Source organism: Aotus nancymaae, unplaced genomic scaffold (genome assembly GCF_030222135.1).
Source record: "Aotus nancymaae isolate 86718 unplaced genomic scaffold, 86718_ANA_hifiasm-v0.15.2.pri h1tg000089l, whole genome shotgun sequence".
NCBI lineage: Eukaryota > Metazoa > Chordata > Mammalia > Primates > Aotidae > Aotus > Aotus nancymaae.
The window spans coordinates 16,775,396-16,790,703 of NW_026988504.1; the positions used below are offsets into that span (position 1 = coordinate 16,775,396).

The following is a 15,308-nucleotide window of genomic DNA, read 5'->3' on the forward strand; positions in this document are numbered from 1 at the left end:
TTTTACAAGATATCTTACTTTCTAGTTAACTCCCAAAGCATATAATTCCATGAAATGAGGTTCACAAAGAGGTCACTGAATCTTTAATGAATGGTTAAATTATGTTCAATGGCCATAAGAGTATGTAATATAGTTTTGTAAGGTTTATAGCAAACATAGTTAATACTCTTTTTTTTTTTTTTTTTTTGAGACAGAGTCTCATTCTTTCACCCAGGCTGGAGTGCAGTGGTGCAATCTTGGCTCACTGCAGCCTCTGCCTCTCAGGTTGAAGCGATTCTCCTGCCTCAGCCTCCCCAGTAGCTGGGACTACAGGCACACACCACCACACCTGGCTAATTTTTGTATTTTTAGTAGACAGGGTTTCGCCATGCTGGCCAGGCTGGTTTCAAACTCCTGACCTCAAGTAATCCACCCGCCTTGGCCTCCCAAAATGTTGGGATTACAGGCGTGAGCCAGCGTGCCCAGTCTAATACTTTTTAAAGTGTTGAAACAAAGGAGTAAGCAAAAAAAAAAATTAAGTCATGCTAAATACTTCAGCACCACTATCCCCAAATTCTGGATAAATGAAACACTGTATTCAAATTACTGAGCTCTGCAAACAATTCCACCAAATGTGTGTGAGAATGTAGAGTGAACTCTTCTCCCACACATTCCTAGAGTCATTCTAGTAAACAGCAACAACCAAAAGAAAAGAATTCCAATAAGTACTCAAAGAGCAAGAATCTTACTAATCTCAATTTCCTGCCTGAAACAGGAGGCCAGGTGCAGTGGCTCATACCTGTAATCCCAGCACTTTGGGAGGCCAAGGTGGGCAGATCCCTTAAGCCTAGAAGTAAAAGACCAGTCTGGGCAACATGGTGAACTCATTTCTACAAAAAATACAAACATCAGCTGGGTGTGGTGGCGCACACCTGTAGTCCCAACTACTTGGGAGGCTGAGGCAGGAGGACTGCTTGAGCCTGAGAGGTAAAGGATACAGTGAGCCATGATCACCCCACCCCAATCCAGCCTGGGAGACAGAGCAAGACTCTGTCTGAGACAGAGGAAAAAAAAAAAAGGAAAAATCACTAAAAAGCATTCTAGCTTGTCTCCTCTCTAAGGAAGATCTTCTGATCAAGAAGGAAAGGCATTTTCGGAGGGACAGGCCCATCCTTTCAATTTATCTAGCTAAGCTCAACATTTTATTCAATGTGAGTTACATTTCTTAAACTTTGGCCCTTATGGACTAGAACTATTCAAACAAAGTTTAAAAGGACACATTATCAATGTAAGAACTTAAATATTCATGAGTAAGAGCACTATTCACATGTACACCCAGCTTAGCGGAAATGTCATCGTTCAAATCAGTCACTAGCCACCACAGTAAGGTGGGTTTTTTAAATATTATCATCACTTTTGAAATTAGCCAGGAAAAAAAAAAATCAAACCTTAAACATTGCTCAATTAAACAACTGAAAAGAGTCCCATTTTTAAACATACCATGTCTACAATCTTCATCAGCTTGCACATAGTTTTTCTGCAAAATAAAAGATACAAGAAAAAATTAAGTAGTTCAAGAGCTGCTTTTATCAGAGATGTTATCAAAGGGAAACTTGGCTTTGTTTCAAAGTTTAATTATTAATGTAAACTTAATATTCACAGAGCAAAACTAACACATGTGCTCTCTGAGGATTACAGGGCAATCTACAAATAAACATCATAGCATACTTCCTAGTCCGTGGATTTCTACCCCTACTTCTCACCTTCTCCAACCCTAACTCACCAGCACCTCCTTCTCAGCCAACAGCTTTACTGAGAAAACTGAAGTCACAGAAGAAAAGTTTCAGACTGTCACCACCCTGTCTACCCACTTCCCAGCATGCACTCTGTCTTCCTTCTACCTGTTAGCAGACGTACTCCCGTGCTCCTTTCTGAAGTCAACCTACGCCTGTGCAGATCCACTCAGCCGCCTACTCAGGCACAGCACTCCAGCAAACCTCCTTGACTTGTCCTACATCATTAATTTTTTGCCTTTGATTGGTTCATTTCTATACATAAATACAGTTATTTCTCCCATCTAAAAAAATATTTCCCTTGACTTTACCTCTCCGACTAGCTACCATTCCTTTTTCTTTTCTTTTTGCTTTCCCTTTCTTTTTTTTCTTTGGTATCTCTTCGTGGCAAAACTCCTCAAGAGTTGTCAATGTTGATGTATTTCAATTCCTTTCCCCAATTCTCTCCTAAGCCCTCTTTTAAGCAGACTTTTACCCACTACTCCAAGGAAGCCACTCTCATGAGATCACCAGTGACCTCCACTGCATCCATATGGACCCACATGGATTCACATGTCCCCACTCAGACACAATCTCACGGCTTTATTGGCAGCTGCTGACACCATTCAACATCTTCTCACTTGGACACACTTTCTTCCTTCACGCAGCTACCAGGACTCGTTACTCTCACACTTTCCCCTTTCCTCATGGTTGCTCTTTAGGTTGCTTTGCTGGTTCCTGCTCTGCACCTCAACCTCCTGACACTGTAGCAGCCCAAGACTCGGCCCTCAGTCCTCGCCTCTTCTCTATGATGCTCATTCCCTCAGTGATTCTACGCAGGCTCAAGACATCATACAGCACTTCTGTCCCACACTCTCCAATGACTCTCTCTCCCAAAGTCCATATGTGCATATCAGACAGCTTACTCAGCATCTTCAGCTGGGTGTCTGAATGACATCTCAAACTCGGTATGTCCAAAACTGAACTCCCACCTTCCCCCACAAAACCTCCTCCCCAGCTGTAGCCTTCTAACCCCAGTTGAAGGAAACACCATTCTTCCAATTGTTCAGACAAAAAGAATCGAGGTAAGTAACTGCAACTGCTCCCCCTCATTCCCTGCATTCAATACATAAGGAAATCTGATTGCTCCTAATTTCAATGTACAAACCACTTCTTACTACTCCTACTTCTCACTATCTCCACTGCTACCACTTTGATCTGAGCCACTCCATCCTGGATTATTCTAATAGTCTCCAACCTACTCTCCTTGCATCAACACTTATCCCTTTACAGTTTATTCTCCGCACAAAAGTTAAACAATTCCTGTTGAATTAGATCACGCCAATCCTCTGCCCAAAGCCCTGCAATAGCTCCCCAACTCACACAGAATAAAAACCAAAGTCCTTTCCACAAGCCAGCAGGCCCCACAGGCTTTAGTCCTCCCACCTCTCCACCGTGAGCGCTCTACTCAGGCCACACTAACCCCTAGCTACTCCTCAGGCACAGCAGGCAATGTTCTGCTGCTGGGTCTGTTTCCGTTGCCTGCAATGCTCTTCCTCCAGATTTACACCTGGCTCACCCGCTTGCCTCCAGTTATTACCTTCTTAAGGCCTGCCCTGACCACTCTATTTAAAATTGTAACCCCATCTCTAACCCCAGTACTCCCAATCTCGCCTGCCCTGTTCTCCTTTTTTCATGCAGTTACTACCTTTTAACAATCTATGGTGCTTAATTTTTATGTCTGTTGTTTATTTTCTGTTCCCCTACTAGAAAAAGTATCATAAAGATATCTTTCTCTTTCATTAATGTATATAACAAGAACCTAGAATAATGTCTAGTACACAGTACATACTCAGTAAATACTTGTTGAGTGAGTGCATAATCCAAAATGCCCTATAGCAGTACAATTTTCAAGGTTCAAAAGCATAGTTACCTTGCCATCAAAGATATTCAGCAATCAGCAGCCACTTCACTCACATCTCTTTGGCCCAGAATTAGCTATTTGTGTAGTCCCCACTCAATGAAAAAGGCCATTTTACATAGTTCAGCACTGGCTTATTGACAGTGTTTACTCACCAGTTGCAAAAATGAGGCAATTCTGTAAAGAAGACTCTCAATTTTGATGCGTTCTATTTCCAATGGACAAGGCCCTGTGAAGTCTGCCATGGAGTACTGGCCAAGAGAAAGAAGGGCCTCTGTGCAGTGCTTGAGGGCCATTTCATAGTCCTGCCTCTTAAGTGATTCACATGCTTGTTCACATGACTTTTCAGCTCTTCTGTCTTCCATGACTCAGGGACAAAAATCCTACAGACAGAAAGAACAAGAGAAGGTTTTTAAAACTTATTAATTATAAATTCTAGCCCCATTCCTATCTCAGCTGGCTTAATTATCTATCTGAATACTCTCAGCTAGCCTTTTGATCAAGGTCACAGCTAAGCAGCAGCTATTGATGCTACAAAATCTATACTTCTCTTTGATATTCTATGAAGGCTTTACTAAGATTCAGGCAAAATGTCAATCATAAACCAGGATCATACCAACAATATGTCAAATTTATAAATGAAACATGCCTGTGAATACTGCAAAGTATACAAAAAACCATAAAGGATTCCCTTTTTTAACCAAACGGACAGAACGTTTTACATCCAAACCTCCAAATTTCAGTTTCCTAATTTCAGTCTCACAGTTCTATGACCATGACTGCAGAAAACCAAAATCTATGCCATGCAGGATTCTTTCAAACCACCAATTAAAAAACTGGTTGGAACTGTTTAAACTGTCCATTAATTCAATTCAACAAACATTTCTCAAGGGCCAGGCCCTGTGCTAGCAGCAATGAATGCAAAGATGAGGCATGTCATCACTGCTTTCAAGAAACTCAGATTCTAGCAAGAGAGGCAAAGAACAAATGAACAATTACAAAAAAAGACTTATTCCATCTGCCTAAAGGCATGAGCTGATTGAAAAGGTGAAAAGGAGTTCAACACACAGATGATAGGGAGAGCAAATGCGAGTTTTTCAGAGAGAAGAGTTCAAGTGAAATCACCAAGGGGAGAAAATACAGAGCTTAAACTCAAGGTACATCAGAGGAGTAAGAGAGGTTAAGAATGACCTCAAATGCCACGACAAGAAGCTAGAGTTTTATTCCATAGGCAATGCAGCATGATGAAATATTTTTAAATAAGGAAGGAATCTATCAAATAGAAGTCCTACCAGCTCTATAAAGAACTGGTTAGAAGTAGAAGAAACCACAGGCTTGCCACAGGGGAAGAAATGGCAAGCACTGCCATTAGTTAAGAGATCACTAAAATAGTCCAAGTAAGAAATAGTGGGAGTTTACACATTGTTTCTCCCCAGCTATATCACTCATGGCAGGAGCAAAAAACTTGGACAGAGAAGACCTAACTCCTTTGACCTGACATTAACAATACTGCTCCCAACAGTCACTTTTGCTGACCATCTCTGTCAAACTTACAGATTGCTTTTTGTGCCTGCATCCACCTTCTCTCTCTCCTGCTCTTCCCTACCTTCCACCTTAACCAGCTGGCCTGACCGTACTTCTTTGTCCCTTCTGCCTGCCTCCAGCCTACATGTTTTCTGCCAGCCTTCCTGGCTTTGATAATGACACACAGGCTCTGCCCCCTCCTAGCTGTGCTGTAGCCATCTGCTGCCAATAAACTGCAGTACAAGACGAGGGGGAAAAAGTGCAGCCCACAGAGAGCGGCAGGAGGCAAGATGACAGACATCTGTCTAAGCCCCTTCAGCTTTTGAGCTTTGTGGTCTCCCAAAACTGTAGAAATAGCTAAGGAATGAGATCAGAAGTGTTCAAAAAGGACTTCAACAGTATTTGTCAGCATGTGTTCAATACTGATGATTTATACATGTGGTACAATATAATATTCTCTACTTTTCTCAGTTTGAATTTTTATTTTAACACTTCTCTGTCTCACTCTGTCACCCAGGCTCTAGTGGAGTGGCACAATCACTGCTTACTGCAGCCTCTCGACAGGCCAGGTTCAAGGGATCCTCATAAAGCAGTATCTCAAGTAGCTGGGACTACAGGCATGTACCACCATGTCCAGTTAAATTGTATGTATGTATGTATGTATGTATGTATGTATGTATGTATGTATTTGTAGAGACAGGGTCTCCTCCCTACGTTACCCAGGCTGGTGTCAAACTGCTGGGCTCAAGTGATCCTCCTGCCTCAGCCTCCCAGGAGAGAGCCACTGCATCAAGCCTAAATTAACACTTCCAATATAAAAAAAGAAATCTAACTGTGTTAAGATAACCCCCTCCCAAAAAAAAAAAAAAAAAGAAGAGTACTGTGTCCTTGGTCTTTACCTGGTTTCCCTTTAAACTCTCTCAGCTTTCCTTTGGGGGGCTGTAACTCCGAGTTTAGTTGAAGGGGATTTAAATATTTAAGTCATAGTTGGTATGTATGCCTTTCATACAAACATATATTGATTTGAGTGAAATCAATTATTCAACGAAGTCAAAAATAATGTCTGTATTACTACAGCGATGTTGCCCATTAGACAAAGAGTGGCATTACAAAATAATTACTATCTGATGATATAGTCCAGATCTAAAATATCAATGCTATTAACATTTTGGGTGTAGTAATTTTTTGCTGTGGGCCATTATGTGCATTGTAGGTTATTTAGCAGTCAGTACCCCTAGTCCCTACCAATAGATGCCAGTAGCACATCCCCTGACTTTTAACAACCAAATATGTCTCCAGTAACTGTCTGGAGAGGGCAAAATCAGCTCTAGTTGAGAACTACTAATATAGACAAGCATACACTGCTTGCCAGATAACTGCAGTAACGAGAGACCCTAGAATTAGCACATCTTCCCTACAGAACTCCCAGCCCTAGACATACAAAGAATCCCTGCCCTTCTTGTACTATGTCACTCTGAGTGGTTGGTGCTTGCCAACCCCACAAAGTGACACATCTAGACAACTAATACAAAAAGTAGTAAGAAAAGCAAAGCTAATAACGTACCAGCTAAAATCTTTCTTAGGAATGGTGTAGCACAGTGATCCAGAGCACAGAGTTGGAACCAGAGGACCTGTGTTCAGAATTCACCAGCTGCACCACTCTCCAGCTGCATGGCCTGAGGCAAGTGGCTTAACATGGATTATTTCAACTTGCTCACCTCTAAACTGGGAAGACAACTAATACCTACCTCCCAGGGTTACTGTAAGGATTAAGTGAAATAATACATATAAAGTACTTAAAGGAATGCCTGGGACATAAGTGCTCAGTAAGTATTAGCTATTATTATGTCCCTAAAATTCCTTATTTTTGCTTTATATAAAGTTTTTTTTTTTTTTTTCAAAGAGACAGAGTCTTTCTGTGCAGCCCATGCTGGAGTGTAGTGGTGCAATCATAGCTCACTGCAGACTCAAACTCCAGAATGATCCTCCTGCCTCAGCCTCCCAAGAAGCTGGAACTATAGATGCATGCCACCATACCTGGCTAATTTTCTTTATTTTTTGTAGAGACCGGGTCTTGCTATGTTGTCTATCCTAGTCTTAAACTCTTGGCCTCAAAAGATCATTCCCCTTTGGCCTCCCAAGTGCTGGGATAACAGGCGTGAGCCACCACACCCAGCCTATATAAAGCTAAAAGCACTTTACTGACCTCAACATACAATACAGTATAGAAAATAAAGTATTATTCTATGTAATTACTTTACCTACTTGACAGAGGAATTATTTTCACCTATTTTCTCCATCTCAATACACTGGTAATGATTATGCAAAGAATAGCCATTGGAGAAATAAGTATATCTGCAAGTCACTGATAAGGACTAGCTAAACCCTAAATCTGGCTATGAGAGATGATCACAAAGGCCACTATCAACATTAACCACCAAACACATTAGCCAGGGAGATCTCAATAACATTAATATGTAAGTAGAGATTAACGGCAGAACTATGAATTTCAGGAGCTTTGAGAGGAAATGACTCAATTTATGACCCAGATGCTTTCCTCTGAAGTGGACAGCTACCCCAATTACCTTTGTTAATCAGGTCCTGATAACTAGTTTCCAAGGTCTACCTGAATCACAGTAGGGTCACTTAGCTGTAGTGTGGATCTCAATACAACGCATGCTCTGTTCAGTTGCTTTTTCAGGTTTGCCAGAAAACAGCGTGACTTACTATACTCACTCCTTCTGAAGAAGCTAAAATGGTTTCTCAAACATAAAAGCAAAACTCTCAAAGTCAAAATGAGAAAACATCTCAGGCCATGCTAAAATGAACTGTGGATAATAAGCCATGAGAGATCTAGGAGGACTTCTAAACGAGGCCAGCTCCCAGATACACTAAGAATACAGCTGACATCCCTGTCTAGAACACATCGCACATCTGTATCTATAGTACCTGATCCTGCTTCCTGAACATAACAGCCAGATCCAAAGGCAGATACTAAGTTGGGTCTCTAAGGATCTTTCCCATGGGAACAGAGTGGCCCAGGGAATGGATGTCGCTGTCACTGAAGCTGAGTCACATTAAGCACACTAGTGTAGGAAAAACACCATATTCACCCATTGCTAAGGTTCACCCCATCTGTCTTGACTCTTTCTCTTCCTGTTAAAAATTATCCAAACTTTTATCAAAAGAATATAAAACACAAGGAACATGTACTTGGAGGATGTGACTTCATAGGCAAGAAAGCTGAAATCAGAAACCAAGATTCTAACCGAAATCCACTAACTCCTCTGATCTGCTGCTGACCTATAAAAAGAGACTAATACCATGCAATGAACATTAGTTGTTTTGTCACCAAATACCCATTCCCTTTCCTGGTAATAAAAGTCCACAATTTCCCTTTGAGAATTCACCTCTCCCCAACTCTTAGACCATGTGGTTCCTGAAGAACTAACTCCCCCAGGGATGCAGGATGGCATGTGACACTAACTGGCCAATCCGAGCCTCACAGCCCTGAGCACAGGGATTGGCTCAGGGTAGGACATATGACCCTATAAGAGCCAATGAGACACTATGAGACTTGCTGAGGCTTCTGGGAAAGAAACTGATGCTCCTTCCAGCTGAATCTAAATTCTGAGAAGCCAAGGGGGGTTGAATGTACTGCAGCCATTTTTCTTACAGTGTCAGCAACTAAAGTCTATACAGGAAAAAGCACAGTTGATTCACAGGGAGAAACTGAGTCCTGATGACATCACCTGACCCTGAATCCAGCTCTGGCTAGCGGTGCCTGGACTTCAAAGTTAGGTAAGCCAAGAAATTTTTTTCTAGCTTAAGTCAGTTTAGGTTGATATTTCAGGCAGTTGGAAACAAGACAGTCTTAATTTAGATAGATAATCTGATCAGTACCAAATGAGCTGATAATTGTCTTGTAAAACAGTGTATATACGATTATTAATAACAATGATCATGTTATTTATTACTAATAACAGTAAGTGTTAAGAGAAAAAATAAGTGAGCATGGGAGACAAATGGCTTAGTGTGACATATGATTCTTCTGTGTCTTAAAAATATAAGCCTAGCTTTCCATGCTGATAGTGCTTACGCAAACATGCTGAACATTCCTAAAACCCGCTGGACTTTCTGTAAGAAGTGTGGCAAGCACCAACCCCACAAAGTGACACAGTACAAGAAGGGCAAGGATTCTCTGTATGCTCAGGGAAAGCAGAGTTATGACAGGAAGTAGAGTGGCAATGGTGGGCAAGCTAAGCCGATTTTCCAGAAAAAGGCTACTACAAAGAAGACTGTGCTAAGGCTTGAGTGCATTGAGCCCAACTGCAGATTTAAGAGAATGCTGGCTATTAAAAGATGCAAGCATTTTGAACTGGGAGGAGATAAGAAGAGAAAGGGCCACGTGATCCAGTTCTAAGTGTCATCTTTTCTTTTATTATGAAGATGATAAAATCTTGAGTTTATGTTTAAAAAAATATACATATATACGCCTAAAGTATTTGTTTTAACAACGTATAAAGTTACTTCAATAATAATAACAACAACAACAACATGCTTCTACTGAATGTTCATTGTGTGCCAGACGCTGAAAAGGTTATATGTACATGGCCGGGTGTGGTGGCTCACGCCTGTTGTCCCAGTTCTCAGGAGGCTAAGGCAGGAGAATCGCTTGAACTCTGGAGGCGGAGGTTGCAGTAAGCCCAGATTGCACTACTGCACTCCAGCCTGGACAACAGAGCGAGACTCTGTCTTAAAAAAAAAAAAAATTATGTAAGATTATATGTACATAATCTAATTTAATCTACACAATGACCCTATAAAGTAGATATTAGATTGTTATTATGATTATCATTCCCATTCACAGATGAGGAAACTGAAGCACAGAGGTAAGTTACTTACCCAGTTACACTATAAACCACAAAGGCAGGATTCAAATCCAGGCAGTCAGACAACTCCTTTTAGCCACAACAGATTCTGAGCCCACAAGCAACTAAGATTCTAATGCTATTCCAATGGAGTAAAAACTCAATATCACCATATTAATTGATAACTCAATAAAATATCACCATTTTAATTCCGAAACAGGGTTAACATAGTTCTGCATTACAAAAAGTACGTCTGTGTTAATAACCACAATGTTAGTGATTGTCATTTTAAAAAATGTAAACACACACACACACACACACACACACACACACACCCCTAAGCCAATTATCTCCTTGGTTAAGCAAAAGTCCTATGTGTCCCAAAACTAAGGAGTACATTAATTAGCACCATCTTTCCATAAAACGGTAAAATTTGCATCCTTTCACAAAAGTCAACTTTCAGAGAGTATCCCATCCCTAAGTTACTTTTTACTACTTTTATAAAACAGAAACTTGTTCTAAAATTGATCCATCTTAGCAAAATCTGACAAAAGAGCAAAATCGATAAAACTTTATCAAAATTAAACATTTTTGTACTATGAAAGATACTGTTAAAAGAATGAAAAGACAAACTAGAGATTGGGAGAAATTTTGTGCAAATCATATATTTGAAAAAGGATTCGGATCCGAACATATAAAGAACTCCCAGCCAGGCGCAGTGGCTCATGCCTATTATCCCAGCACTTCAGGTGGCCAAGGCAGGCGGATCATGAGTCAAGAGATCGAGACCACCTTGGCCAACATGGTGAAACCCTGTCTCCATAAAAATACAAAAATTAGTCGGGCATGATGGCGCATGCTTGTAATCCCAGCTACTAGGGAGGATGAGGCAGGACAATCGCTTGACCCCGGGAGGTGGAGGCTGCAGTGAGCCGAGATCACGCCACTGCACTCCAGCCTGGTGACAGAGTGAGACTCCATTTCAAAAAAAAAAAAAAACTCCCAACACTCAACAATAAGAAAACTAACCAAATAAAAACTGGGCAAAAGATTTCAACAGACACTCCACAAAGAGGCTATGATGATAACAGATAAGCACATAAAAAGATGTTTGATGTCATAAAGCCAGGATTAGATACCACCACATACCTATTAGAATGGCTAAATTAAAAATATTGATAACACCAAGTGATGTAGAGTAATTGGAACCCTCATACACTGCTAGTAGGAATATAAAATCATTTAGCCACTCTGGAAAAAGGGTCTGCAGTTTCTTATAAAATCAAATATGCACACTACATTATATGACCCAACAATCCCCTTTGCCCCTCAGACAGATACTGTAGAGAAATGAAAACTATGTTCACACAATGATCTGAACACAAATGTTCATAACAGCTCTATTCATAATTGCTGAAAAGTGGAAACAACTCAAATGTCCTTTAATGAGTGAACAGATAAACAGACCTCTTTGTGAGGTAAAACTACTCAGCAATAAAAAGGAACAAGCATTCAATATATGCAATAACTTGAAACAATCTCAAAAATATTATGCCATGTAAAAGACCCCAGTTTCAAAAGCTTACATACTGTATGATTCCATTTATAAAATCTTAATCTCAAAAAGATAAAACTATAGGAATTAAGAACAGATCAGTGGTTGCCAGTGGGTATGGGTTGGGGAGGAGCAACTATAAAAGAAGAGCAAGAGGGAGTTTTTAAGGTGATGACACTGCCCTGTATCCTGATTGTGGTGATGGCTGCACAAGCTATACATGTGTTAAATTAGTAAAACTGTATACCAACAAACATCAGTTTTACTATATGCTAATTTTTATGATAAAATTATAAAAATTATTTTTAAAATATGATTCTGAATGTCTCAATTGACATGATTTTTTAAAACTAAAAAGGAGATACAGGATAAGTGAGCTGTGAATAAACAGAAAACCCATGCACCTCCCTTTCTGCATATATAGGTTTTACAGGCAAGAATGGAGTCTCAGAAAGAACCTCTCCAAATGGAACAATGATTGAGCTCACTTGGCACAAAATGTAAAATACTTTTGAAGAATTCCATCATAGCTAGATGGTTGGTCCAGGACCAAAAGTAAGTGCTGGAAGAAAAATGAAATCAATCTTTCCACTCCAAACCTTTGTCTGTGACAGTAAAGAACCACCAGACCACCTTGAAATCAAGTCATGAAATACACTTTTATTTTAAAAATCAGTTGTATTCCTCAAATTAGCATCTCTTGTTAATGTAGTTACGGTCTTCTTTGATCTCAAAGACCAATCCTTTGTTAACAGACCGACTTTAAGCAAAAGTAAATTGATCAAATAGCAAGATGTCACAGTAGTAAACTAAAATTTCTTCAATCTAAATTCAAGATGATTTCTCCATCTCTGTCTTATACATTTGCCTATTAGAAAAAAAACTCTACCACATAATTAACTTAGTTGGAATGAATCAGACTGCATTTGAAAAGGTTGTAGAAGAGTAATGAGTTATGTTAAACAGTATCACCATCTCCTTCGACAGAAATTACTAACATCCGTAACTGGTTCTTAATCAGACCCCAAGATAACTTTACTTATTAGACTATATAAACAATAAAACTTAAAGGACAAATATAATAAAATATATGTTTCTTTGTATAACAAAACAAAAATTTAAATCAGAAGAACTACTAGAAAAAAAGTATATCCATATTTTTTTAAGTTAGTTATTTGCCATGAATTCTTCTACTTTGTTTTCCTTGTAGAAATTCCATTACTAACCTGAAAGTAGAAAGTAAATACACTTTGGGAGGCCCAGGCAGGCAGATTGCCTGAGTTCAGGAGTTCGAGAACAGCCTGGGCAACATGGCGAAACCCCGCCTCTACTAAAAATACAAATATTTAGCCAGGCATGGTGGTGGATGCCTGTAGACCCAAACACTTGGGAAGCTAGACACAAGAATCACTTGCACCCGGGAGGCAGAGGTTGCAGTGGCGATCACAACACTCAACTCCAGCCAGGATGGTAGAGTGAGGCTTTGTCCCCCCAAAAAAAAAACATTTATTGTGACCAAATAAAGAAAAGCCAAATTGACACTTTTTTTTTTTCTGAGACGGAGTTCCACTTTTGTTGCCCAGGCTGGAGTGCAGTGGTGCAACCTCCACCTCCCAGGTTCAAGAGATTCTCCTGCCTCAGCCTCCCGAGTAGCTGGGATGACAGGTATGTGCCACCGTGCCTGACTAATTTTGTATTTTTAATAGAGACAGGGTTTCTCCATGTTTGTCAGGCTGGTCTCAATCTCCCGACCTCAGCACCCACCTGCCTTGGCCTCCCAAAGTGCTGGGATTACAGGCGTGAGCCACCACATCCAGCCAATACATTATTAAAATAACCCAAGTGGGGCCTGGCGCAGTGGCTCATGCCTGTAATCCCAGCATTTTGGGAGGCCAAGGTGGGCGGATCTCGAGGTCAGGAGTTCGAGACCAGCCTGATCAACATGGTGAAACCCCGTCTCCACTAAAAATATAAAAATTAGCCAGGTGTGGTGCCATTCGCCTTTAATCTCAGGTACTCAGGAGGCTGAGGCAGGAGAATTGCTCAAACCCAGGAGATAGAGGTTGCAGTGAGCTGACATCAAGTCACCACACTCCACCTGGGTGACAGAGCGAGACTCTGTCTCAAAAATAGATAAAAATTTTTAAAAAACCAACCCAAGTGAAGAGGAAGAAAGCGCATCAGAACGGGCCCCTCTTCCCTACTGAGCAGCAGGGCCCTGGTGAACCAATGTGACTAAGCTGTGTCATGCTTCCTTAGGGAGAAAAAGTATTACTTTAGAGATGGCACAATAACTTTGAAATGCCTATAAAATAATGTGAAAGCTCATTACCAGATATCCGGGCCACCAGCAATCTGGCTACAACCCCAATACAGGCCCCAAGTCCACAGGCCTCTGAGATTCTGATAACATCAATCCCTCTGCCCAGAACATCCTTTCCTCGCCTCTCTCTGGATCTAAATCCTACCCAGATTTTAACCAACACTTCAAGATCTATTTCTCTAAGATGCTCTCCTCCCAAAACTAAAATAGCATTACTTCCTATAGAATTATTTGGCCTCTGAGTCACCTATTATCTTGAATTAAATGTATTGTGTAAAACGCCTTTCTGCCCAATACAACTATCTTATAAATTAGAGTCCATTTTATACCATCTTTATCCCAATGACAAACATTCAATTTACTAAAACCATTCAACAAATAATTAAATTTCCCAAAGAAGACCTAAAATAACCTAAATGCCAAGCATACCAAGAACTGTCCTGTTCCAAATTCAGTTCTCATTAGCATGTCAAGTCCCAAAGAGGTATGTTGTATTACCTTTAAGTTCATCTGCATTTAACCAAAACTGGAATCTATATGGTCCTATACTATACGCAGGCAAAATATTCTGCAAAGTAGTTTTATTCCCTGTACTGTACTTAATATTCAACCAGACTTGCATTTTTCTCTAAAACATAAAATTGCTGAGTATGCAAGAAGCATCAGAAGAGAGACTAAGCCTACAGAGAAGAAAACTAGAAACTAAAATAATCAACCATGGTCTATTTTGAATAATCACTTTCGTACAGGTAAATTCTCTGAAATTCCAGAATAAATGGAATTTAGTATAGTATAAAATGTTTTAAATACATACAAGAAATATCCTGATGGGCCTTCTGCCATCTGTTTTAGTGACTAAGATTAACTAAATTTTCTAAAAATTATATCAACAGCTAAAATTGAGATTTTTTTTCCTATCTATTATTTTTCCTGATCCATTTTTCAGGATTTCCAGCAATTCTGGAGCTAGCCTTCTTAGTTTCAAGAATTCCAAATTCTTTCTTGAAGAGTTTGAGCCTCTTCCAAATCATTTAACATGCTTATTAATTAAGAAAGATATGAAGAAACAAAACCCCATACTTAAGATGCAAGCAGGCCAGGTGTGGCTCATGCCTGTAATCCCAGCACTTTGGGAGGCAGAGGCGGGCAGATCACAAGACCAGGAGTTCGAGACCAGCCTACCAACATGGTGAAACTGAATCTCTACTAAAACTACAAAAATTAGCCGGGCGTGGTGGCACTTGTAATCCCAGCTACTTGGGAGGCTGAGGCAGGGAGAATGACTTGGACCCAGGAAGCAGAGGTCGCAGTGAGTCAAGATCGCACCACTGCACTCCAGCCTGGGCAACAGAGCAAGACTCCA

General features: G+C 40.3%; 1 protein-coding gene and 1 pseudogene across 4 annotated transcripts in view; one reads left to right on the forward strand and one right to left on the reverse strand.

The window, feature by feature from the left end:
* The window catches only part of HELZ (helicase with zinc finger), a 172,473-nt gene that overhangs the window by 144,624 nt on the left and 12,541 nt on the right, over nucleotides 1–15,308 (reverse strand). For all 4 annotated transcript variants that reach the window (XM_021670872.2, XM_021670873.2, XM_021670871.2 and 1 more), the window contains 2 exons: nucleotides 3,828–4,055; nucleotides 1,480–1,516 (listed from right to left, as the gene is read on the reverse strand). In XM_021670872.2, the coding sequence (XP_021526547.2) occupies nucleotides 1,480–1,516; nucleotides 3,828–4,037 (247 nt within the window). In that variant the 5' untranslated portion in view covers nucleotides 4,038–4,055. The remainder of the gene's footprint in view (nucleotides 1–1,479; nucleotides 1,517–3,827; nucleotides 4,056–15,308) is intronic.
* LOC105718213 (large ribosomal subunit protein eL42-like) lies at nucleotides 9,302–9,619 on the forward strand (annotated as a pseudogene).